Source organism: Oxyura jamaicensis, chromosome 11 (genome assembly GCF_011077185.1).
Source record: "Oxyura jamaicensis isolate SHBP4307 breed ruddy duck chromosome 11, BPBGC_Ojam_1.0, whole genome shotgun sequence".
In the NCBI taxonomy this organism is placed as follows: Eukaryota; Metazoa; Chordata; class Aves; order Anseriformes; family Anatidae; genus Oxyura; species Oxyura jamaicensis.
This window is the reverse complement of record NC_048903.1, coordinates 4,490,012-4,515,566: the sequence shown is the minus strand read 5'-3', so window position 1 is coordinate 4,515,566 and position 25,555 is coordinate 4,490,012. Positions and strand designations below refer to the sequence as shown.

At 37.7% G+C, this 25,555-nt stretch overlaps 1 protein-coding gene across 4 annotated transcripts in view; it reads left to right on the top strand.

Annotated features, from left to right (window-relative positions):
- The window catches only part of FTO (FTO alpha-ketoglutarate dependent dioxygenase), a 244,272-nt gene that overhangs the window by 55,490 nt on the left and 163,227 nt on the right, over positions 1 to 25,555 (top strand). For all 4 annotated transcript variants that reach the window (XM_035336521.1, XM_035336523.1, XM_035336524.1 and 1 more), the window contains exons 4-7: positions 1,684 to 1,827; positions 10,685 to 10,764; positions 12,564 to 12,707; positions 21,291 to 21,410. In XM_035336521.1, the coding sequence (XP_035192412.1) occupies positions 1,684 to 1,827; positions 10,685 to 10,764; positions 12,564 to 12,707; positions 21,291 to 21,410 (488 nt within the window). The remainder of the gene's footprint in view (positions 1 to 1,683; positions 1,828 to 10,684; positions 10,765 to 12,563; positions 12,708 to 21,290; positions 21,411 to 25,555) is intronic.

Sequence of the window (25,555 nt, the reverse complement as noted above, 5' to 3'; positions counted from 1 at the left end):
GCCAAAGTGAATGGGAAAGCAGCATAACAGACAGAGTTAACCCAGAAAGGTTACCTCTTTTTATAATATCCATGATGTATTGCATTAAAAATGCCTTGAAAGCCATCCTATTTGCAGTTTTCAGAAAGCATTTTTTCTTAAATTAAGTTACGATTTATCTGAGCGGGGCAGAAAATATGAAAGCCCCTCGAAGACTTTAGTATTGATTTTTTGGAGTGTTTGCTCGCTCTTGTTTTCTCATTTGTGTGCTCCTTGACAGAAAGGCCTAGAGCTGCTCCTGAGCCAGGGCTTCAGCGGGATGAGAGCAGCAGCAGCAGGAGGGATACGGGTGAGGAATGTACAGCAGGACCTTTAACTAAGGGCTGTAGATTAGCTTTTTAAAATAGAGCAGATTGGCTCTCTGCTTCCTCATTGTAGGTGATACTTAATTGACATAGGAAGTTAAGACACTTTATTCATTACTAAAGGCTGTCCCCAGCAAACGTTGCAGTGACCACATGAGATGAATGACTTGAGTATTTTGGAATTGAGTTCAAGGTCAATTTTATGTGCGTGTATTATTATAGGAAGAATACACATCTTTATTTTAGTATTTTGTTCTAGATTAAACAAATACCAAAATTATTACACAAAAGCACGTTTGGAATGGACAGCAACATGGGGACAGACTATTCCTAACGTATATGCAATTATTATGCATGCTACTTTGGGACACAGACTATTACTAACATACACGCAATTATTATGCATGCTACTTTGTTGATGATTTCTAACAGTTGACTGCTGTTCTGTGCCAATTGCTTATTAAAACTTCATCCTTTCTCTGTCAAAATGCTCTGTTACGTGAGCCATGAAACTGTTATGCCATAGCTCCCAAATACCTTGTTATGAATGCTGACTGTATCTTTCAATTTTTACTGCGGTGAAGTAAGCTTATGAAAATAGTTCAGAGGGATTAAGCTCTAAATACTATTTTTATGCAGTGGATTACTTTTTCCCCAAGCTCTACACATTCGTGTTGCTTAATGATAAGGAAAGTGTTGTGACAAATGCATTGAAGCTTCATTGGCTCTCCCACATGTTATCTATCATGTCTGACTAATAATTTTGAGAAAAGAATGATAGATATGATTCCCAGATTCTCTCCTGTACCTGGTTGTCTAGATAGAGTTTTGTGCACATTTTTCACCTTACTTTGCCTCAGTTTGATTCGGTGAAATTCTAACTGTTAACAAATTCAATTGTTTAAGATGCTTTTGCAGTTTGACTTGAAATTATTTTTAGAAGTTATCTATTTTTACATCAGTGTTCTGGCTTTTAATTTTTTTTTTCCTTGCTTGCACTTCTCGTAGGGTTGTAGATGTGGGCACAAACTACAGCTCTCATTATGGGTACTTGAGAATGTCAGAAAAACTTGAGTCTGTTATAAAGTTTGATTTGCCTTTACTTTGTAGTTAACATGAGTTTTCATCTTAGTAATTGCAATAAATTCTTGATCTCATATGGCATTTTTATACCTATGGTGTACTTCTGACTTTGGAGTTGTTGATTATACAAGGTGGATATTTGAGAAAAGTTAAGATTGTACCAATGTGGGACATAAGTTTGTATTGTTAGACCAGATAATGTATTTTATGGTATTTGTCCTATTTCTTCATGGTGTTTTCCCCTTTATCTTTAAAGGTTCACCTGTTGAAGAAACTTATGATCAGAAACTGCAGGGAAGAGACCCAGCTGTTTGGCACGTAGGCTTGAAGGTAGCATGGGACATAGAGACACCTGGATTAGCAATACCACTTCGCCAAGGAGACTTCTACTTGATGCTTGGTAATTGCCAAGGGGCTAGGAAATTGAATGTTCTATTGAAAACACAAAAACTGATACCTGAATGTAAACTTTTACACTTTCAGTTAGGACTCTCCTGTTTTAGCAAGACAGAAGATCTGGCTTGAAAATATAGTAAATTCTTCCTACCCTGCCCAATTCCATTTTAATTTGGGGATTTTTTTTTTTCTTACAATGTTTCTTTTGCTTCAGACAGGAAAAAAATCACTTGAACCAGCAATTCCAACTGTACAGGCCAGACTGCAGAACATAAGTAGTTTTCTCAGAGCATATGAGAAATGGAGCTCTCTCCAATCCTTTTATTTGTAGATGACGATTCCTTTATCAATGTGGTTTTACTAAGTTACTGTGAACATCTGTATCTGTATTGAACAAATTGGAACTATGTTGGAAAAAACTTCCTGTTTTTGAATTGGATTATGGATTGGCTACATATGATGTAAACTATGACTATAGCAGTCTTTAAATTGTTTGGCTCCATGATTCTTGAGGTAGCCATCACACTAATCTGTGGATGTTTTATTGGTCACCATTTTTAGACCAGAAGACATGACACTTTTCTCATTCCACTACAAATTTCAATGTGTATATTCAAACATACCATTTCCCAGTAGTGGGATTATACTAAGATTGTAATGAACAAAGCTGTCATACTCCCAGAGTGAGTCTGTCTCATGTGCGGTGGATTTAAAAAACAAACAAACAAAAACTATTAAACAGAGCTCATTTACTTGAAGCTGAGCTCACACACACACAGGTTTTCAATCCAAGAAGTCGAGGCAAGGACTGTGCTTAAGGCTTGTTGACAAAAACTATTTTTTTCTTTTGGTTTGTGTTTTTCTTAGCTATTTGTGTTTTAGCAAATTTAATTATAAATGACACAACCAAAAAATAAAAACAACCTTTCTGACGTTGTTGTGTTTGCCTGTCAAGCCAAATCACTAAACAGACACCTTTGAAGGGTGAGAATACTTTCAGTGTTCCCTGTTTGTGCCTTAGGAGGTAGACACTACGAGACTTCCTTAGGTTGACCTGTTCCACTGCCAATGTATTGGGCTGAACAGTCTTTCTCGCTTACCTTCTGGCCTCCCAGTAAATATGAATGCGTTTTAGTTAATATATGCAATATGTTTGTGGGCAATTAAAAAAGTGTGTGTAGGTAGGCTGCCTGTGCTCTTACGCATGCTCAGACATGAACACAGTGTGTTAGATATGAGATCTTACGGCATGGTTGTGTACATGGACCTCCCTTTTTTGTATGTGGGATAACATAGGGTAGCAGCCTGGAGAGGAGACAGACATTTCTTAGATAGAAGTGAAGCTGAGGTGGCAGCTAAACATTCCTAGAAAGGCAATTATTAATCCATTTTTGTGTAATACTGGTTGAAGGATCAAGTAAGGCTTTCATCTCATCCTTACTGGCTGGAAAGTTTGTGCATAATCAGCTTTGCTGGGTAGCAGATTCAGAAGGCAAGTAATAAAACAAGGGGACTGACCACTATTTTTATTGCAAAATACTGTAAATTATAGTAGTTACCAAATCATAGGGACATTTCTTATTCTCCAGTGAAATTTATATACTGTAACTAAAGCATTGGGAATGAAATATGAAGGGAGGGTCAGAAAGTAAGTTTATTTAACAGAAAACATCAAGATCATGTTTAGATGGAAACAAGGATATATTAAACATTCTTTTGAAGATGATGTGCAAATCACTTTCTTATTAATACTTCATGGAGAGCTATAGTTTGAGCTCTGTAGACCAGGTGTTTGATAATCTCTCTTGAATTTCCATAGCCTATATTTTTTCTCAATTATTAAAAAAAAAAAAAAGTGTTTTTAATTGGCATTTTAATTTATTCTAAAATGAGCAACAGTCTACATTGGAACTGTCTTTATCATTTTCTGTTACTGGACATGGAAGACTATATAGATGGACATATGGACATGTACAGTTGTAAGTTATTTTTGACTGTTCAGGTTTTGTAAACTGACCTTAATGGGAGACATTTTGAGGATGCCCTCTAACAAATAAAATATAAAAACTTTTTATAAGATGTAACTTGATAACAGGGAACATAATTCTAGATTAATTTAGCTTGTCCCTTTAAACATTCATCTAATCCAGAATCTCATTTCAGTAAGCCTAATCATTTTGCTAGCATTACATTAAAAACAGGGGACACAGTATGCCAAGTATCTAGAAAATACAACATTAGAACAGGAGTATTGCACCACTGAGTATTAGCTGGTAGTAGCTGTTGATGTAGATGGGATGGTTGGTAGGATTCTTTCTCTGACTATCTTGTGACTCATCCAGCTGGAGCAACTAACGTGCAAACACTGCAATTTTCAAATTTTCCAGTTTCAGAAATGGTATAGTGCTTACTGCTTTATATAAATATTGTGAAATACTGAAGTGGCAAATTCCATATGCTGTTAGTAATTCAAGTCCACTCCTAATAATTCCTGTAAATAATACATATCGTACAAATCAAATGTATGAAAATATGGTAACTTATTTCTTTGACAAGTGTGTGAATCCTCAGTATATCAAACTATGAAAAAGGGAATTTAAATTTGTTTTTAGTGTTTCTGTTAGATATTTAGTACTGCTCATGTTCCTTTCTTCATTGACTCTGTAATTTTTTTTGTGTGTGTAAGTGGAATTTTAGTAAAATGCAATCTTTTAAGATTTAGACCTTCATTCTCAGCACACCTCTTCAGACAAAATAAGCCATAATTTGTTTGCATGTTTGTACTAAACAAGATGTGATCAAATCATCCATTTCAAGATGAGTTATTACAAGAGCACTAACGGATTTTGTTTCAACTAAATGAAACAAAATATGTAATTATTCAGTAAGATGGACTTTTTTGAGGCTTGCTTTTCCTAACATGAAGAAAAAAGATTTGTTGGAAGACTGTAGATCTGCTGCCTAAAACCCTCAAATCTGAACTTTATATCACTCATGAAACGGAAACACTTTAGCCCAATTTAGAATAATATATTGGTCTGCAGAGGAAGTGCATACTGAACCCTGCTGTCTCAAGTACACAGTCAAGGGGTGTCTAATATGAAACGTGTTGGGTGCGTGCAATAAATCCAAAGCGCGTGGAGGTGAGCAAAGGGCCCCATCTGCTCTGCCCTAGAGCATGCTTAACTAGGGTTGTCATGGTCTTCCTATTAAATTGGAATCTTTCCCCTAATCTTTGAGTTAGACATGACCAGATTTGCAAGCAGATTTACAATTTTCACTAATTTTCCTACCATGACTTCAAAACATACTTAACAAAAATACACTCTGGACTTTTTCAAAGGAAGATGATTTACTTTTCTGCAGCTGTTTCCCATAGATCAAGCTCTTGCTTGAAGGTTAGGGTTTTAAAACAGCATGAAGATGAACTTGGAATCTTATACCCTTCTCCACCCCCCAGCAAATTATAGTTCAAGAAGCATCAAAAAATTATTTTCATAACCATCCAGAAGTTGGGTGCACACATTGCAGTGGTTGGCTTGTGGTTAAAGATAAGTATTTAATGGAAACACTTCCACATGTATATAGTGGCTCGTTAAACTATTTCTAGATATTTAATCTGCTTCTATTTCCACAAACTAACTTTTGAACCCTTTTTGCTCTCTAGCATCTTGAATGTGTTGCAGTTTTTTAACCCCATGTTTTTCTTGACTCCACATTTAATCCAAATGCTATATTCCTTGATTAATAAGACTTCGAACCCCAGAAAGTTACTTGTTGTTACCAAACTTTGATCACAAAGTTTGGCAAATTTCAGACAGCTTTATTTAGTTGGGTCTCTTAATTCACGTGGTGTTTTGTTTGTGCACACTTTTCTTGTTTAAAAACTAAAAATATTTCTTAATCAGGGCCAGATCATCTCTCTAGCTTTCTGATATGAAAGCTGTACAAGACACACTCCATTGACCTGTAATTCCTTGGGGAAGGAGACATAACCTTCCTTGTGCTTTCTGCCGCCATTCTCACACTAAAGTTAGTTTGACTAGGTTTTCTGTTGTTGAAGCATCACTTGGAGATGGGTGGAAGAAGAGCTGGTTTCTATCACCTCCTGTCAATCTCTATAACCATCACATTATGTTGAAGAGTACCACATGATTTGTGAAGCATGTGCAGTCCTGCATGTATTAAAACCGTTTAATTAATTAGTGTTCCTTGTAAAATGGTCAGATAAGTTTGATAAAGTGGCACACGTGTAACCTTCCCCTCCTCGCAGTTACTGCTTATTCTTATGTATTTTAGCATAGATGTGCAAGCCCTCAGTCAACCTTCAGTGATGTTGTACGTAGACAAAGATAGAATTGAATAGAATTGGAAATAAAAGAAAAATATTGCAGCGCTTTTGGAAATCGGACTGTAATATGGCTTAAAGTCTGTTTATGGTCATTAAAATAAACAGCACAAGTCCATTTTGCTTGTAGGTATTAGGTACGTAGAATATTAAGGCTTTTGCCAGTGCTTTAAGCCCCACTGTACATTTTACCTGCTTCACGAGATGCAAGATAACTGTCTAAATAAAAGGTTCAGGAAGAACACTTTTAAGAAGATAGAAAAGACAGCATAAGCCCATGTTGCTAATCCTGAGAGCAATTTTGGAAATTGTGGTTTGTCTTCCTGGGAAGTGCTTCACTTGGAAGTAACCACAGTTGTAGCCTTTAGTCCATGCTTGTTTCAGTAAGGATTAGATAAGGATTAATTTCCTTTCTTTCTACCTTGCATTTGTCGTATCTTAATACGGTGACATGGTATATAGTCATTGTTTCTTGGAACGCGTTGGCTCATCACCACAGTGATGCTCTTCCAGTTCAGGAGAATTAGTTGAGTATGCATGCATCTGTTATATGTCCATAGATACATACAAATGTATGTCTGTATGTAATACATATATCCAGTAATCTGCTCTTTTGACAGAGGTTTTACAAGCAGAGGGCTCTATGTTCATATTTTCTAGAGATTATTGAACTACAGTTCTTAGTTGGAAAAGGAACCCATCACATCTATCACAAGGCAGCAGAAGAAAAATGGAAGTGTTGTGGTGTTTGGTTGGATCATCATGCTGTGTGATAGTGTACTGTTGTAGCACGTCCCTGTATGCAACATGAGATTAATAGCAAATTCTTAACCTGAAAAATCATAGTGAAAACACAGTCTTACAAACTGGAAACCTAGAAAGCCTAAAAAAAAAGCTTAGAAAACCTTTAAAATCCTGTCTGAAGGAAACTTTTGCCAAGCAGAAAGTGTACCATGAGATGTGGATGGGGCAGGGGCTGAGAAGAGCATGGTCAGGAGGACTGGCAGTAGCTTCAAGCAGTGGAGGAGACCGTGCTGAGGTTCTGGCATAGAGAGGGATGTCTTTGTGAAAAGAACAGGAGGGCAGAAGGCAGTACAGGGGAAGGACAAAGATCTATGGCGTGAGCTTGCCCCCACAATCTAAAATGGGACCTGCAGCACCCAAATTCCAAAACGTGTCTGCTGTTTCTAAACAGAAAATCACCGGGCATCTTGTCTGATAGGGGGACCCCCTCAAAGAAAAATAGTCTGCATCTGATGAAAGAAGGATGGACAGGTGTTAAAACATCACTGGTACTTTCAGGAGCCTTCAGCCTGCTTCTCACATGGAATTTCCATGCAAACTTTAGCAAGTCCTTTATCCTCACCTGACCTTTAGTATTTTCTGTGCCAGTTACCAACTTTACAGAAGTCTTGCATGGATAAGTATATTCAAACCCCAAGTACCTTAGATAATATTTTTTTTCTGCAGGTGTGAAGAGTAAGGATTTGTAATAAATAAAAATTCAGTTTTCTTTGTTTTACACAAGGTGTGTTACCTGAAATTTCTGTCGCTGGTGATTTTGTGAAAAGGAATTGTGTGTATTTGCAAGTAATCAGATAATCTGCTGAACAGTCTTACGACTTCTTAGTACTTCATCTGTAAAGGCAAAATCCTTCTGCTTATGACCTCCAAATTATTTAACCAGACTTCAAGTTGATAACTTCGGTTTTCAAGGTAGTTTTGGCCACCTGTGCACAATCATATGTGTGATTACTTTCTTTTAATAAATCTTGCCCAGACTTGGCTCAGCTAGTAGTCCTATAATGGGATCTGGCCCTAGAGTGGCAGATGATTCATTGGGAAGTGGCAGGCAGAAAGCACTAGAAATAAAAGAATAAAATCCATTTAAGAGAGATACAAGTTTTGCCTTATGCACGTATGCTGGAAGTCATCTCTTTGTTTCTTAAATACTCCAATTCAGACCGAAAACCGAAGTTATTTTTTCTGGCACTTGAACACCAACTTTGCTACCAAGTTCTGTTCCTTTGAATGCGAACAAGCCTTTTAGAACATTATCAGTAGGTTGGGGAAAGTGAAATAGACGTTAAACTGGCTGAAGTGCAAGTACTCATCCGCGTTAGCCTAGTGACTAGTGGCACCATGGCATCCTGTGCAGGTAACAGCTGTGGCTTTCACTGCCTCTGCTTTGATTCGGAAAATTCTCTTTGGTTATCACAGCACTTGAGCATGTTAGAATGATTGTTTTCTACAATTGCTATTTTAAAGTTGGCTATTTCATGATGTTTTAAAATTTGTAAACATATGAAAAGCCTGTGATACACTTCAGAACAACTGTTTGTGCTAATGACAGCATTTTCCATAGATGTGGGGAAGTTTTGGCAGGAAAGCAGTCATTTAAGCAGAAAACTGTAGTCCAGATATAAAAATATCGTTGTAATAGTCCTAAAAATGGTTGAAGGAGAAGGGATTGTGTTGATAGTTCTTGAAACTCTACCAAATACATTGTAATGTTGGTGTTGATTGTGATTTCAAATTAAAAAGTCACTTCTTGTGTGCTACATACAGTTCATATAAGTTCTGTTTTTCTAATAGGTGTTGAAATGAGATCTCCATTTCACAATCCACCTGAATTTGTAGCAGGAAAGAGCCCAGTGTTTTAAGGCAGAACAATGCCATGCTGGCTCTTATTCAGGACCACAAATTCAGGAGAACTCTATGACAAATAACTAGCCTGCGTGAAGTTTTTCAGAGCAGGACTGATGCATATATTCCTAAATTCATGTAGCTGGAGAGGCTGCATTTAGTTTTTTTCTGAACCTCACCAATCAGCACCTAGTCATGTAAAACCCACGTTATCTCTGTGTGCTGTCTTTTACTTAAAACTGAGAGGGAGTGGTGGTGCTTCTGACATGGGTGTCCAAGGAAACAGTTTTGGTTTGGCTCTCAAATCTGAATAAAAGCTTTTGCTGCTGAACAGGTAATGGCCAGTATAACAGAAGTGTTTTTTGAATTCAGTTAATATATTACAAAAAAAGGCAAATCTTTACAGTAATCGGTTAAGATCTAGGACATCTATTTTTTCAAATATCCTTTGAGACACACAGGCTATGAAACCAACTATTTTTGTGCAATTAGTCTTAGATGAATTATAAACTTTTAAATTAAAATGGCAGGCTTGTTTTTAAAAGTCATAATCGATTAGGGACAACTGGAAGCAATTTCGGGGAGGGGGGCTCTACAATGAAAGATTTGCCAAGGGTTTGAATGAAGGTGCAAATCAAAATGTAACATTTTTGATGCTATTTGATACATAAAGCATACCAAAATGAATGGGCACTGAATGAAGTGGTAGAAGCGTTTAAGTTAATTTTATGTCATAGTTGTTCTTGAAAGTGATTGCGATATTTAAATGTTTCCCTGTCCGGAGATAATACTGTTCTGTGGCCCTTGCAAAATTTGGCTCTATGTAATTTCGGTCTTAAATGCCTACGTAAGAAATTGTTCTTTCCTATTTGGCTTTTGGTGGGTTTTTGCTTGTTTTGGAGCCTTTTTCAAGCTTTTCAACTTCACATATCTGCAAACGTCATGTGAAAAGAAAATAAGCCTCCCATCTAAATGTTCTTAGTGGGAATTCAGTCGTTGTTTGTAATGCTTGTGTGCCTATTCTTCTTATAAACTTCTCATGTGTTGTGTTTTTTTTTCCAAGGTGATGGTATCTGCTGCCTTGGGTGTGCACTTTGTTCATAACTGCTTATAACATTCATAGAAAGAAGACGTTGTTCTTACAACCGGGGTGAATTGAGTCATTCTTCTGAATTCTTTAGGCTTTTATCATTTTGAATTTTCAGGCTTGTTAGAAGGTAAAGAAAAAGTTTCAGAGCATATCGGTTTTCAGTAATAAAGAGAATATCATTAAGCCTTACACACTGTTCTTTTCAGTCTGGTGGACTGTCATTATGGTCAGAAGAGCCTTTTCAAAAATGAGCAGGAATTCAGGGGTCAGGTTTCAGGTATGCAAATATTGATGTTTTAAAGAGAAATTGTATTTATATGATGGAAGGATGAAGCTTGTTAACTTCTCATCATGCTGTATTAAAATGGCCAAAGCTGAACTCCCTGAAAGAGTAAATACTGTTGAGGGTATAGACTCCAAGTTAACTAGGATCCTGCAGCTTTCTGTTCTAGTTCTTTTCTGATAATGTCTGTGTTTGGTTTTGCTTACTAACTCTTTAGGTCATCTTGTTTTCTATATGGTTTTACTTAGTCTCTGCCAACTTATCCAAGAACAACCCAGGAGTTACCTTACAGCACATCTTGACATACTTTCCTGAATGTCTCATTGAGTTTGAGAGGACAGCATAATTTTAACACTAAAATCATTTGAATTTAAAGCACTTTATGAACAGTATTCAGTGTGACACGGAATGTTGCTACTAGATGTAATCTGAACGTTTCCAGAGGAATGTATAACTTTTTTTGCCTTACTTACGGTTTCCTAATTTTTCTCTAGATGATCTCAATACGACACATCAGCACTGCGTTCTGGCTGGCTTTTCACCTCGATTCAGCTCCACTCACAGAGTGGCAGATGTAAGTATAAATGTGGGTAACTCTTTAGTCATTTCTAAAGCTAATATTCTGATTCTGTAAATGTAGCATCATGTTGTCTTACCAGAACTGTCTTTGCAGTTATGCTCATGTTTCAGGCTATTTGCTTATTATTGGACTGATTTATGGTTGCTTCTACATCAGTAATTTACCTGAACTCACAGTCACACGTGTAAGATATGATTTAGGAATGTGCTCTACCACATCTCATGGATTGCTAAAGTGTAGAGACAGCTGCATTTTTAACTGAAATTAGTTAGTTGTTGGTTGTTTTTGTTTGTTTTTTTGTTTGATATGTTCATCTCCCAGTCCTAGATGAAAAGGCAATATTAATGATGAGAGAAAAATACTCAAAGCACATGTCAGCAGTGCCCACTGGTTAAAATAGCCTTTAGGAGGTCAGAAAAACTAAGATGAGTCATGAGTATGCTTTAAATGGGATCCTTCTGTGCATCCAGGGGTGGAAGAACTAGAAAACTGATACAGAGCTCCTTCACTGAGTCATTCTGGGATAATCAGACTTCAGCCTGACAAACTCAAGTGTTAAGATGCTTTTATTTACTAGACTTCTATTCTTTATTCTTGTCCATGGCTTTATCATTAGTTTTATGTAGTATTTGAATGGGAAAGCATATAGGAACATAAAAATAGACTGTAGCATAAGAGGATATTTTAAAAAAATTATGACTTTCTTTTTTCAGCAAGGCAAAAAGTACCACTACTGAAGCAAGAGAAATACGTGTAAATGTGTACTTTTTTTTCCCTGTCCTCCTAGTTGGTGCAATAATGGAAGTGATGTGATAGCACCAAACATGGACACAGACATACATTGCAGTTGTAGTAAAAAACAAAACAGAACAAACAAACAAACAAAAAACATTATTTGCCAAACAAAACTATACTCTGCTCACTTGAACTGGACTTTGGCATAAAGCAATATCACACTGTACATTTTAAAAACCAATCGTTCTGTGTTTTACCTCTCTTTTACTTTGAGTCCTCTGACCTACTGCTCCTGTCTCTGTGTTACTCTTGCAGGAAAATACACATTTATATTCACTGTGAAAAACTTCTCTATTAAGTGATTATGCTTTGTTTTGGTAAACTGTTGTGACCTCAACCTGTATAGTATGGAAATACTTGTTTAAAAAGAATATGAGACAGGTGAGGTCCTTATTGATGATGATCCCCGGGAATCTAACTGAAGGTACAGATAATTGAAAATAATTAGAAGATGTAGTTATCTTCCTTTTTTTTTTAAAAAAAAAGTTTCTTTTAAGTATTTCCCTTTAATTTTTGAAAGAAACTCAGTGAAAACAAAACAAAAGCAACAGAAGCGCAGATCTGTTTTGTTCGTATTACGTGCACCTTCTAAGCAAACAGCACTCTTGAGTGGATATGGGATTCCATTTGACTGTTACTGGGAGCCTACACCTATACAATTATGCATATACAACTGATTATTAAATATCTTCAAAAACTGCCAGAAAGCAATGGAAAGTATGGCAGTAATTGTAAAGTAAATCATTTATCACAAAAGTAATCCTGTTCTTTCTCCTTTCAAATTATGGTTTAGTTGTTATGTTTGATGGATTAGACTTTTACATAATCTACACAAACAGCTACATAAACAGAAGACATTAAGATTTTGTGTAAAAGATCATAAAGTTACAGAAATACATCCTTTCTGCTCCTTCCATTATTTCAGAAGCAAGTAGTATATTTGAGAAATATGTATGCTTTGATGTGACTAAGTATTCATTTTTATTATATCTTCATAGTGTTCAAGAGGAACATTGGAATACATATTTGGACAATGTGAACTGGCGCTCCAGAATTTACAAACTGATTCTAATTCAAAAGCTTTCTCTTTGAAATCACTGGAAACTGCAGTTGTAAAGCAAATGGAAGAAATACATAATGAGGTGAGATCATCTGCACTGAAAGTACTGCAGCTGGATTCTGACAGGTGCAGTCTGGTCGTGTGTGTTCAGCAGCTCACAAGGCATTGCACTGTATATGTTAAGTGTTTTTTATTCCCTGTTTACTTGTTTACAGTGCTTGGGATAAACTCCAATCTGGTCATTGCATTCCCATTAAGTTTTCATTTTTTCTTTCCCAAGATCGCTCTGCTGGGAGAGGCAGAGTAGTTTCAGTAACATCGGTTTCATTGGGCCAAATCTGCCAAATCACAGGGTGGTGGATGAACCAAACTACTCTAGTCCTCCTGAAACAAGAGGGGGGAAAATGGAAGGAAAGCATACACAAAATTTTTCAGTTGTTTGTCAGGTGTTAAGATATTTGCCAGTCTTTTTCCAGAATGCCAGGTGTGAGACAATTGCGAAGATGTTCTTAAAAGCATATTCTGAAGAAAATGTAGCGCAAATAATCATGAAGAACATACTTCATTCAGCAGATTGTTCCGCGCTATAAAATATGCAGTTGCAACAATGGACTTACATAGAATTTCACTGAAGCTGGCACAGTGCTTTGTGGTTTGAAGTAGAGATCTGGAGTTTTAGGAAACACAGATTTAAAAATGTCTGTTTTGGACTATTGTGGAAATGGTAATTTTTTTGTGGTATAACAATAGGCAGTATCATGAAGTATGTAACTTTGCTTTTACTGTTAGTGGATAGTCAAGGAAATGATACAGTGGACTGGGTGGTCTTACAGTGGTGACATTTCCAAAAATGGTTAGTTAATTGCTTTTTTTTTTTTTTTTTTTTTTTTTTTTAAGAGTTAAAGAAAATGCAAGTCAAGGCTGTGTATTAGGAGTATAATGTGACATTGTTTAGCTGCTCTGGAAAGTTGCCTTTCTACCTGAAAAAAAAGCTTTCAGCTGTTCCTAACAAAAGTGATGATGACCATCTCTCTTTAAAAACAACTGTAGTAAGCAGCTAATACAAATTTCTGAACCACGTTTTGCTTAAATATTAGTCACAGCATTTGTATACTCACATTTCGTAGGAACTAATCTGTATTGCTACATACAGAAGTACAATCAGCATTATATTGGAACATTTGTAGTACCAAAGTAATTTACACTCAAATTAGAATTTTTCTAAGTGTTTTAAGTTGCTATCTGCTGAGGAATATAATATTGTGTGTTGCTATAAAACTTCATAGAACACATTTTTATTTGTATTGTGCTTAAAGTTGGTAAAATGAGTATAGTGATGGCAAAAGCTTTGCCCTCTTGACTTCCAGCAAAACAGCTCCTAGAGCAATTTAAAGAAGTCTGATGCATGCAGGGCTTTACAAAACATTAATCAGGCTCAGTCCATAAAACTATACACATATGTGGTTTGCACAGCTAGGGCCACATGCACAGCTGGTGTAAATTTGCACGGGTCCTTCAACATCAAAGACCTGTGCCATTTACATCAGGTGAGAGACTAGCCCCTGGTGTTTGCAGTCACCTGAATAATTTTGCTATGTGACATACAGGGATGTTTCCTGTTACACATATGGGATATACTGTAACAGAAATCATTGTTTAACTTGTACATGTTGTGCACTTAGTCTTAGTAGACACATTGAATCTATATTTCATTTGAAAAGAGAATACCCAGTCACCTCTTTTTTTCTTCACAAGGTCACTTCCTCACTTAAAGGATAAATTCTGTATGTTCAAGACCTATTTAAATTTCCTTTTTTACTGCACAAGTAGACAAAGTTACCATTTGTTTACCACTGTAGTAAATAAACATTTTTTTTTCAAACGTCATTGAAGTAAAAACACACAGATCTGTGAGGCTGACGCAGGTTTTTTTCTTGTTGTTGTTTTGCCTGTGAAAGCTTCCTGCTTTCTTTTACTCACTGTATGATAAATCTTCGTATTTTCAGGCACATAATACGGGTTCTAGGTTTCAAATTTTCTCAAGCATACGAAGAACAAGAACATGTTTTCTTTCTTTAAATAATTAAACTGTTCGACTACTGATGAAAATGAGTCTTCCATTCAATAACTGTGGTCAGGATTTCATCTCTTTTTTTTTTTTTCCCCTCCTTTGTTATTATTTTAAATAAGAAAAATGAAACTGCACTAAGTAAAGCAAACTATAGAATTAATGAAGAACTGTCACCCAATTTTGCCTGTGTAATTCTGTTTTGGTATATCATAGAATCATAGAATCATAGAATCATAGAATATCCTGAGTTGGAAGGGACCCTTAAGGATCATCAAGTCCAACTCTTGACACCGCACAGGTCTACCCAAAAGTTCAGACCATGTGACTAAGTGCACAGTCCAATCTCTTCTTAAATTCAGACAGGCTCGGTGCAGTGACCACTTCCCTGGGGAGCCTGTTCCAGTGTGCAACCACCCTCTCTGTGAAGAACCCCCTCCTGACGTCCAGCCTAAATTTCCCCTGCCTCAGCTTAACCCCGTTCCCGCGGGTCCTGTCACTGGTGTTAATGGAGAAAAGGTCTCCTGCCTCTTGACAACCCCTTACGAGGAAGTTGTAGACTGCGATGAGGTCTCCCCTCAGCCTCCTCTTCTCCAGGCTGAACAGGCCCAGTGACCTCAGCCGTTCCTCATACGTCTTCCCCTCCAGGCCTTTCACCATCTTCGTAGCCCTCCTCTGGACACTCTCCAACAGTTTCATGTCCTTTTTATACTGTGGTGCCCAGAACTGCACACAGTACTCGAGGTGAGGCCGCACCAGCGCAGAGTAGAGCGGGACAATCACCTCCCTTGACCTACTAGCGATGCCGTTCTTGATGCACCCCAGGATACGATTGGCCCTCCTGGCTGCCAGGGCACACTGCTGGCTCATATTCAACTTGCTGTCTACCACGACCCCCAGATCCCTATACCTCCGGACCAGAGATTATGGGCTTGAAAATGAGTATTTCTATCTGTAGAGGAGGTGGTATGGTTGCATTCCACTTCCAAAAGTCATAATTGAAGCTCTTTGCATGTTTTAACTCAGGTAACTAGATGCATCCTCAGTAGCTGCTTCATCTTCCTGAAATGCTATGGGGTTTCTTCCCCTTTTGCTGACACTTCCAAAGTAGTCATCAGAGATCATTAACTGGAGCAGAACCATCACAGTGCCATCAGCTGATCCACAACTAGGCTAAAATTAAGTACTTGAGTACAGATTCACAGTCTGTGCTGAAATTAACTGCTCTGCCAAATGAGATCTGGATGAATTATCTGTGTCTGCTCGAGGGAAAAAGCCTAAGAGCGAGTCTGAAAGAATGAGGTATGATTCTGTGCTTTCACTTTTGTATTCCTGGGCAGGAAAATTGACTTGCTGTGTTGATTAAGTGGTTTAGAACTGAAGATCTGGAGAATCGGAGGAGACTTTCTCCACTTTTGTCATGGGCAGAGAAACCCATAAAGGAATTTGGTGAGCATCTGGGGGCTCTCTTTTCTGATTGCTAGCCTTCCCAGAGTTCATTTGTTGGAGACATCTCTTGGATGTTGTGACAGAGGCCTTCCAGTGGAAGAAGCAAGATTTTAATGAGGTTTTCAGCATCACTTCGACTTAACCTTGTTGTTATGGCATCCCTCATTAAAACAGCCTTCGGAGGAATATCTGAATTCAGGTACATAATTCAGCATGTACCTTAATTATGAGGTACATGCTGTTTGTTAGATGTGCGAGTCATTTCACTCCAGTACATACCCTGTAGTTACAAGCTTCAGGCTTGAAGTCTGAACACTATTTCAGTGGCAGGGTATCCTAGGAGCAGTGTGGCAGGGTGAACAGAAGTAATGACCTGGACAGCTGTGAAGTACAGCATCCTAACAACAATGCACACATGGTGTTAGATTAAATGAAATTATCCCTTTATGCAATCAGATTGCTGTTTGGCCAGGATCATTTGTCCTGAAATAAATGACATTGTACAGTTCAATGAATGCAAACCTCTGCCCCTGCTGAATCACACTTCGCTTTCCAAAATTTACACAGCTACTGGCTAGGCCTCAAGTAGGCCTGCACAGACCTGGGAAAACCCACTGGCAAACAAACACTTTTTAAAAATAATAGAACACTGCTGTCTAAATGATGTAAATGCTCACATGCATAAACATAAATCTGCAGAGAAGATGGCCTGTTCTTTGGGTGTCCAAGAACAGTTGTTTACCTTGCTCAGAGGAGTGCAAAATCTGACAGGAGTTCCCCTACGTGAGGAAGCTTCAAGGCCTCTTTATTCGCCACCACCAAATGGATAGTCACAAGTTCTCTGTGAAGTAAAGCTTCAGAGGAACTTCTTTAGTATCTGTGGTTTGTTTTTAAAATGTAGCAGGCTTCAAAGTAGTTAGGTTTGAAAAAGTAGGATTTTGTTCTTACTGGGGTTTTGGCTCAGCCCTAATCAACAAATCCTGATGACCACAATTAAAATTTGAGACTGAATCAGTTGCTCTGTTGCTCGTGAAGTACAGTCACTCTTGCCTACAGCAAATCTATTTTTATGGTAGTAGCAGTTAAATTTATCATGGTTTAGCATTTCTGCATCTACAGGGATGTAGAAAAGCCTAGGCTAGCTACGTAGAAGGTAGTAGATGTTGACGGTATGTGGTGGTAGACGCTGAGGTCAGGGCTGAGGAAGGGTGGTGGTGTCTGCTGCCCAAGGAAAGCCGACATGTTTTAGCACATCACAGTGAGCTGACAGCACGGTTGGTGGCTGGCTAGTACAGAAGAGCAAAAATATAGATCACCTACATCTGTGGCATTTAATAACCAATACTTTTAAATAATTGACCGAGGAGCACTGCATCACAAAATGTCAAATGCTGCTGTTGGCCTTTTACTACCCGGTATTGACTATAACCTAAAATTGGCTTTTAATCATTGCTAAAGAACAACTTGAAAATCTGTTGAGGTTAGACATATAGGGCCCTATTCTGAACTTTCTTGCACAGATGTAAGTCACAAGTGAAAAATGAATTAGTAGACAGAAGTTTTCCTAAAACATGCAGCGTGGATATTTTATTTACATGTTAATATGTTTAGGGTTTATCCTGTTCAGTCATTTATCATGATCATGTATCATGATCAGCAAGTCAGATCTTGCTGATCTGAACTCAGATTAGCTCTAGTATATGGGAGTCTCCAAACTAAAACTCTTTGACAAAATCTGTGTCAAGAACAGTTGACCTGAGACTTCTGTCATGGAAGATGAATGTCGTGCATCTTGAGTTCCAGTAAGGCTAGAATTGAGCTTTTGTCTCTTCCACACATACTGTTACGTTTTTTTTTTTCCTAGTATAGCTCTAATTCATATAAAGAGGTGGAAGAAGGCAAGCCAATAGGGAATGCCTTCTTCCTGCAGGAGAAGATTAGTGACTAGAGTTCAATGAAATAATTTTAAAATTAATGTTAATTTAGTGTTAGTGTTCATTTTAGAATATCAAACAAACAGCATAATTGGAATCTCTGGAGATTTTTAGCAGAAGTATTTGTGCTTACTAGTGTCTAAAGCAACGATAGTGACAGAGAAATTGTCACCCATTGTGATGGTTTCGCTCGGGTGGGTGACCGAGCTCCACCACAACCGCTCTCTCACTCCCCCTCCTCAAAGAGGAACAGGGAGAAAATACGATGAAAGGGGCTCAAGGGTTGAGATAAGGACGAGGAGATTGCGCAGTAATTATTGTGATGGGCAAAACAGACTCAGCATAGGGAGATAGTAAGATTTATTGCCTATTACGAACGAGCTAGAGAAGTGAGAAACAAAGGAAAGAAACCAAAAACACCTTCCCCCCCCATCCCCCCTCTTCCACCTCCTCCCCCCGAGCGGCGCAGGGGAACAGGGGAATGGGGGCTATGGTCAGTCTATAGAAATTCTTCTCTGCCGCTCCTTCTTGGTCACTCTCGTCCCCTGTGCTGTGGGGTCCCACCCACGGGATGCAGTCCTTGCTGAACTGATCCAGCGTGGGCTTCCCACAGGCAGCAGCTCTTCAAGAACTGCTCCAGATATGGGTCCGTACCACGGGGTCCATCCCTCGGGAGCAAACTGCTCCAACCTGGGTCCCCCACGGGCAGCAGCTCCTGCCAGGTCACCTGCTCCTGCGTGGTCTCCTCTCCACGGGCTGCAGGTCCGGCCCGGAATCTGCTCCGGCAGGGGTCTTCCACAGGCCGCAGTCTCCGTCGGTGCAGGGCCACCTGCTCCACCGTGGTCTCCTCCACGGGCTGCAGCGTGGAACCCTGCTCCACCGTGGTACTCCATGGGCTGCAGGGGGACATCCTGCTTCACCATGGTCCTCACCACAGGCCGCAGGGGACTTCTGCTCCGGCGCCTGGAGCACCTCTCCCCCTCCTTCTTCACTGACCTTGGCGCCTGCAAGGCTGTTCCTCACTCCTCTCACTCTCCCAGCTGCTGTGTGGCGCAGCGTTTTTTTTCCCTGTCTTAAATATGCTCTCACAGAGGCGCAAACAACATCACTTATTGGCTCAGTTCTGGTCAGCAGTGGGGCCCTTACCAAACATGGGGCAGCTTCTAGATCCTTCTCACAGAAGCCACCCCTATGGCCCCCTGCTACCAAAACCTTGTCACATAAACCCACTACACCCATGTTTTCAGAATCAACCCTTACCTGGTCAGAGATACCAGTTCAGAGCAGTCCCTTGTCAGGGCGCTTGATGGCTGAGTTTGTGGGTGAAATGCTATTTTTTCCCTTCTTCTATTAACTCAGTTTAGAGCTAAACTTAGGCATTGTCAGATGAATGTGGACCTGAGTTTGAGAGCCCTGCCTAGTTTTTTACCTACATTGTTGTCCCTATCATTGAACAGCCACACGTTGCCATGTGGTACCCTGACCTCTGATGAGATCAGTTACAATCGTGCAGAAAATTAACTATCCTACTGCTAACCCTTATCTCTTGTGTATGCTGAAAGGGATCAAAATATGTTTAAAATTTGACCAGGATGCCAGACTTAGACTGAAATTACATAGGTTAATGTAACAAATCAATATGATTAGTTAAAAATCAGATTGACTGAAATAGATTGTTATCATGATGAATGATATTGTAACTTTCATTTTCATTTTTTAAAATAATTTTTAATTAGTTAATGACCTCATGTGATCTATTTCCTGAAACATATTTGTAAGATATTATTTGTTATCATCCTTTCATTGGAAGAGACCAGAAAATAGAAAGAAGAAAAAAGCAGTGAATACTCCAAGCTCTAGCTGAACTGTTGATGTGCTCAGCCATCCCCAGATAGTGTATAACGATTTTTAGGGAAGCATAGCTTGACACTTCATACCTTGTTTATACAGTAGAAGAAGCAAACTCAAACTTTTTTTTTCTTTAGGAAGGATGTATGTCATTGAACTTGTGTGCTAAAAAGCCACTATGCTTATAGTAATTTTTTGAAAATATCTTAAAGATTTATGTCTGCCAATTAATCATGCTTATGTATTTTACTAAGAGTTGATCTAATGTCCTTTTTATACATTTCACATTTAAGTATCTTTTATTGCAGTCGTTAATGTGTATTGACCAAACATTTAATGTTAGCTGAAACGCTTTCAGATTTCCATAGCCTTACAGGAAAGAAAGAGTTAGGTGACAGCTTTGGGCAGTTTTCTTTATTCTTTCACCTTGGCAGGTTCTCTTTGTTTGCAACATCAGTGTCAAGTAGGGATAAACAAAATCTTTGAGGTAGCAAGTAATGATTAAAGTAGCTTTGAACTTGGTATGAAACATAACTACCGCAACAAAAATAAATACATAATTCTAAAGACCAGAACCATGGATTGCCATTAAAGAAAAAGGCTCAGCAGGAATTAGGATAAATGAAATTATTTTGCTTAATGAATATTTGATGAGTTATATATATTTATCATATATTAAAAGCTAATATTTATCATGTTTAAACCTGAAGGGCCACCCATATATGATTTAAAAAAAAAATAAATCCCAAAACTAACAAAGTATTACAGTATTTTCTGCTTCGTATTCTAAATAAAAGTATAACCTTGTTCCTGATTAAATTTTTATTGCTTAATTGGGGTGATGTTTTCTTTGTTAAGCACAGTTGCCACACAAGCTTAGTCCTAGAAAAACAACTGGGACATGTTACTACCGATGCCCTGAAAAGCCCAAACCTGCTTTTTAGCCTTACTTTCCCTGCAGAACCCCACGCACGTATCATTGGCAAGTTTTTGCTGTAAGTGCAGGTCCAGTAGAGGGAGCATGAGCCTGGCCACAGCTGAGCACTAAGATGCAGTTAATCCTAAAGTTTTTGGTAGTTTGTTTGGTAACCAGATTATTTGGTAAACTATGAAAAACTATTTCATTATAAAACTATGCTCCTGTTCCATAGCAATCGGCTAGGCTGTGTTCTAGCACAGTTTATTTACTGCAAGTTTCTTCTACCCTTCGTATGACTAAATAAAAATAACAACTGGGTATAAAGGTACATTTAAAAATAAATACTCCAGTTTCCTTCTCCAGATTAAAAACAACAAAAAACAACAACAACAAAAAACAACAACAACAAAAAAAGAGTCAATGCAACCATGTGTTTTTCTCCTGCAGGTTGAATTTGAGTGGCTCAGGCAGTTTTGGTTTCAAGGCAAGCGGTATTTGAAGTTCACTGATTGGTGGCTTAAGCCAATGGCTAAATTGGAAGAATATTGGAGAAAAATGGAGACTATGGTAAGTACTGGTTTTATATTCTGAAGCTTTTAGAGCTTAATTCTGAGAGCACTAACAGTTAGGTTTTCAATTGTGCTATAGCAACAGAATTTTTGCTTTATTCAGAACATCTGAAAAGTAGAATCAGTGTAATCCTTCCACTGCCACCTCTCTGCTACTGGGAGAGAGAAATAAAAGAAATATGAGCAAAATGAGAACCAAAAACCAAGAGGAGATTTCAGTTGTTTCCTGACTTCACTTGTTTTTAAAGTTTGACAGCATCAGAAGGTGACAGGCAGTTATTGCATCACACCACTTGGTACCTGAAACTGTGCAATGCCACCTTGTCATGAAACACCAAGATAGACAGTGCACCCTTTGCCATCACAACAGTAGTGAATGTGTCTGGGTGACGGTGAAAGTAAAACCCGATGAACTGAAGGTACAGCTGTCTGTTGGTAGTGTATGTGCACAATTACACGATTGCTACAACTAGCTAGAGGTGATTAGTTTCTTGAATCCTTATAGTTGTGGTAATTGCTGTATATTTGAAAGTACATCCCTGCCTTTCTTGATAAGTGACTCAGTGACCACTGTTAGCCCACTTGCTCTTGCTGTATAAGTAGAGACTCGGCTTGGGGACTTTGCTAAGTGTATGACACACTTGCCAGCATGCATGCTTCTAGGTCTGCATGCAGGAGGAACTACATTAGAAATGTGTTGTGCTGGTATCCTTCCATCTCCATCAGAAGCTGCTTCTGTGCCATTGCTGCTCATAGTGTAAGCTTCCACTTGTCCATAGATGTCTTGGACAAGTTTGTAATGTGGCTGAGGACACTGAATATAATTTGTATTAGAGGTGTTTTTGAATTCCTAGAGGTATGATCACACAAGATTCTGTTACTGAGTTTTGAGGGAAATCTTGTTGCTCTCTAACCTGTTCACAAGAATTTGGAAGCTTTTCTGGCAACAGCTGGATTCAGGCCTGGAAAATGAGTGTGGAAAGTGGAAATTTTATATGTGACATCAGTTGCTGGAATGAATCAGTGAACATTAGACTTTCCTCCAAAAGAAGGGAAAAAGATTTATGATTTGTTTGTTTTTGTTTTTGCCTCATTTTTGTGTTCTCATGTGCTCAAACTCAACTAATCTTGAATGACCTTTATCATTTAAAAATGATTTGTTTTTCTTTCAAATGACAACTTACCCTCTTGTAACGGAGGCTTAGATGAAGTAGAGACAAGAATGTTTGATTGTTATTTTATACCCATTGTGTGTTGAGAACATGGAAAAACAGCAAACTCAGGAATTCTCAAGGGTTAGGTTTTCTGCAATTGGTGTGACATTGCCATGTGTCTCTAATTAGAAACATGGTGGCGTCAGTGTATCTCCTTTCAACAGGCCTCACGATGATATTTATCAGCAAACTGATGGTTGGGCCAAGACAGAAGCTGCTTCTAATTTAAATTTTAAAAATTGCTTTAATGTTTTATGACTTATAATGCATTAATCACAATTAATTTCAGCTATTGAAGGAGACAGAAGAGAATGTTAATTGGGAATGTCTGTATTGTTGAGTCTCTTAGGTAAATGAGATGCTTACTGTGTTTTGGACTTGGAGGTGGGGTGCGATTTTCTGGTTTTAACCTGCATTTTGTCCTTAGTGTGTCACAAACGGACAGTAGGGGGCAATGTTGAGCTGCAGTTTTAATGCAGCAGCGAGCACTGACTTAATAAAAATACATAGAAATGTAGCATTAACATCAAGAATTATCCCTGTTGCTTCAAGTTAGCTGTAATCTCTAAGATTCCATAACACAGGAAATCAATTGTGGGTTAACAAATTCAACAGCAATTTAACATAAAAAGTGCAGTGTTTTGGTGCATGCTTAGCTTCCACAGCATTAAGTTAAATCAAAAAGGTATTCTGAAGGTACCCAGTAGTCTGCAGTCAGTGTTTTTTCTCCAGATTTATAACTTTAACTGCATGATTCTTTAAAAAGTAAAAATAATAAAATAAAAATTTCACCTATGCAATGTGGAAAAATGGTTAAATTATAAATGCCTTAGCGGTTGTTGATCTTGTCTCAGTAGAGTATTATTGCTTAAAAGGAGCTATTTTGTAAAGGAAAATAATGTATTTTTTCCTACACTTGTGTGTGAGCTGAACAACTCTTGACTTAAATTTTATGCGTGTGTTTCGAATGGTACACGTCAGTCTGGGGTTTAGTGTGTGCCTTTTTTTTTTTCCTTTGTTTGGCAATAGAGTTTTGAAGAAGAAGAAGAAAAAAAACCCACCTTTTCCAGAATTTCCGATTCTGTTAATTGTACTTGTTCCAATATTGCAGCAAAGTATGATACCTCAGGAAGTTAAACCCAGGGTCTTCAAACCTTTGGGCTCTATTTAATATTTTTGTACTTTGTGGCGAGCACATAATTTTATAATAATGTTTAGTCCTGGCATTTCTTTCCCCGTGGATAGTTTTACTTAGAGCTTGCTCCTGTGATGTAAATGTTAAACCTTTCATTTGAATGACATTCTGATAAAACATCACGTTTCCCACAATATTACCTCATGAATTTATGAAGCACCAAATCTAAAGCAGTTTAACCAATCTTCTTGTCTTTTCCCCCCCCTCCCTTGGAAATACGAAGGCTATTCAAATCCTTGAGTTTTTTTTTAAAAGTCATCCAAGATTAACACGTTATCATGTGCAACATCAGGATAAATGCTTGCTGAATTCAAAGGGAGAGTTACCATTTGAAAAAAAGACTGTACAAGCTTTGCTTTCTGGGTAAAGAGAAGTCTGAAAAGCTGAAATCTCATGTGATATGAGGAAGTCTTGCTGAAGCTGTTCTGAGATTCAGTGGAGAGACAATTTGTCTCTCAGGGTCTGATATCATGCAAACCTTGCAATCTGACATTTATTTTAGCTATGAAAATGTTTTAACGCTGTGCCAAATCAGTAAGAACTGCTAAAGTCCTACAGCCTTTTTTTGTTTATTTTGTTTTAGGTCGATTCACATTTGAAAAAGTAAAATGTAAGTCTCTAGAATGAAAAGTAAACATATATGATTGTACTGAAATACCAAATCTTTAAAGACTTTTTTTTTTTTTAACATACCCAGTGTTCCCAGTTTTCTTTTTTTTTTAAAAAAAAAAAAAAAAAAAAAAAAAAAAGATGATCCTGGTAGTGCTATATGGTATGAATTGTATTTCCTGCTTTGACAGTCCATTTAGCAATGTAGCAATGTATTTATATGGCAGTTGGCCTTAATAACCTTTATTGACTTTGGTGGGTAAGAGCCAAGACTGGGATTATTAAAATGTATCAGTTTCATTGCAGTATAAAATCACAACATATATAATTATGTTAGGTAGGCTAGGCTCCATTTAATCCTACCTATTTATGCAGGAATTTGGCAAGATGATGAAAATTCTAGTTCTAAAACGTAGAGAAAAATGAGTGATTTAGTGTATTTAGCAGCATAACCGTTTGTCTACTCTAAAGGATTTAGTTAAAGGAACGAAACATAGATCTTAAAAACCTGATTTTTAATGGTATAAGTGAAACACAAAAGTGATTGTTAAACCATTTGTTTCACTTTTTGGAATCCTAAATTATAGCTAATGATACTGATATGCAGCATACCTTTTAATTTCCAAATGCAATCTATAAACATTAGTGTGTACTCTCTGTGTAGTTACAGTGAGCAAGGTGTCATTCGAGCAAACTGATGTCTCTGCACAACTGTTTCATCTTGATTTGTAAGTTAAAAAAAAAAAAAACATTAACTCACCATATTATTTTTATGGTTATTCTCAATGGTACATTTTAGTCAGTTTATACAACTGAATTGAAATCAGAGAGTAAAGATATTTCCACGTAAAATTATTTTTCTTTCCTTTTTGAGGTCTATTTCATTATTTGGTTCTATTGCTGAGTATGAAGTATGCCATAGTTTCTGCTGTAAGCCACTATTGTCAGGGGCTTAGAGCCTGACAGTTAGAATTGAGTCTGGGCTGAAACTTGAGCTACGAAATCTCAGCCCAGGGCCATAATATATTTCTTTTTTCTTTTTTTCTTTCTTTCCTTTTTTCTTTTTCTTTTTCCTTTTTTTTTTTTTTTTTTTTTTTTTTCCAAATTAAAACAAGCGTTTAAATA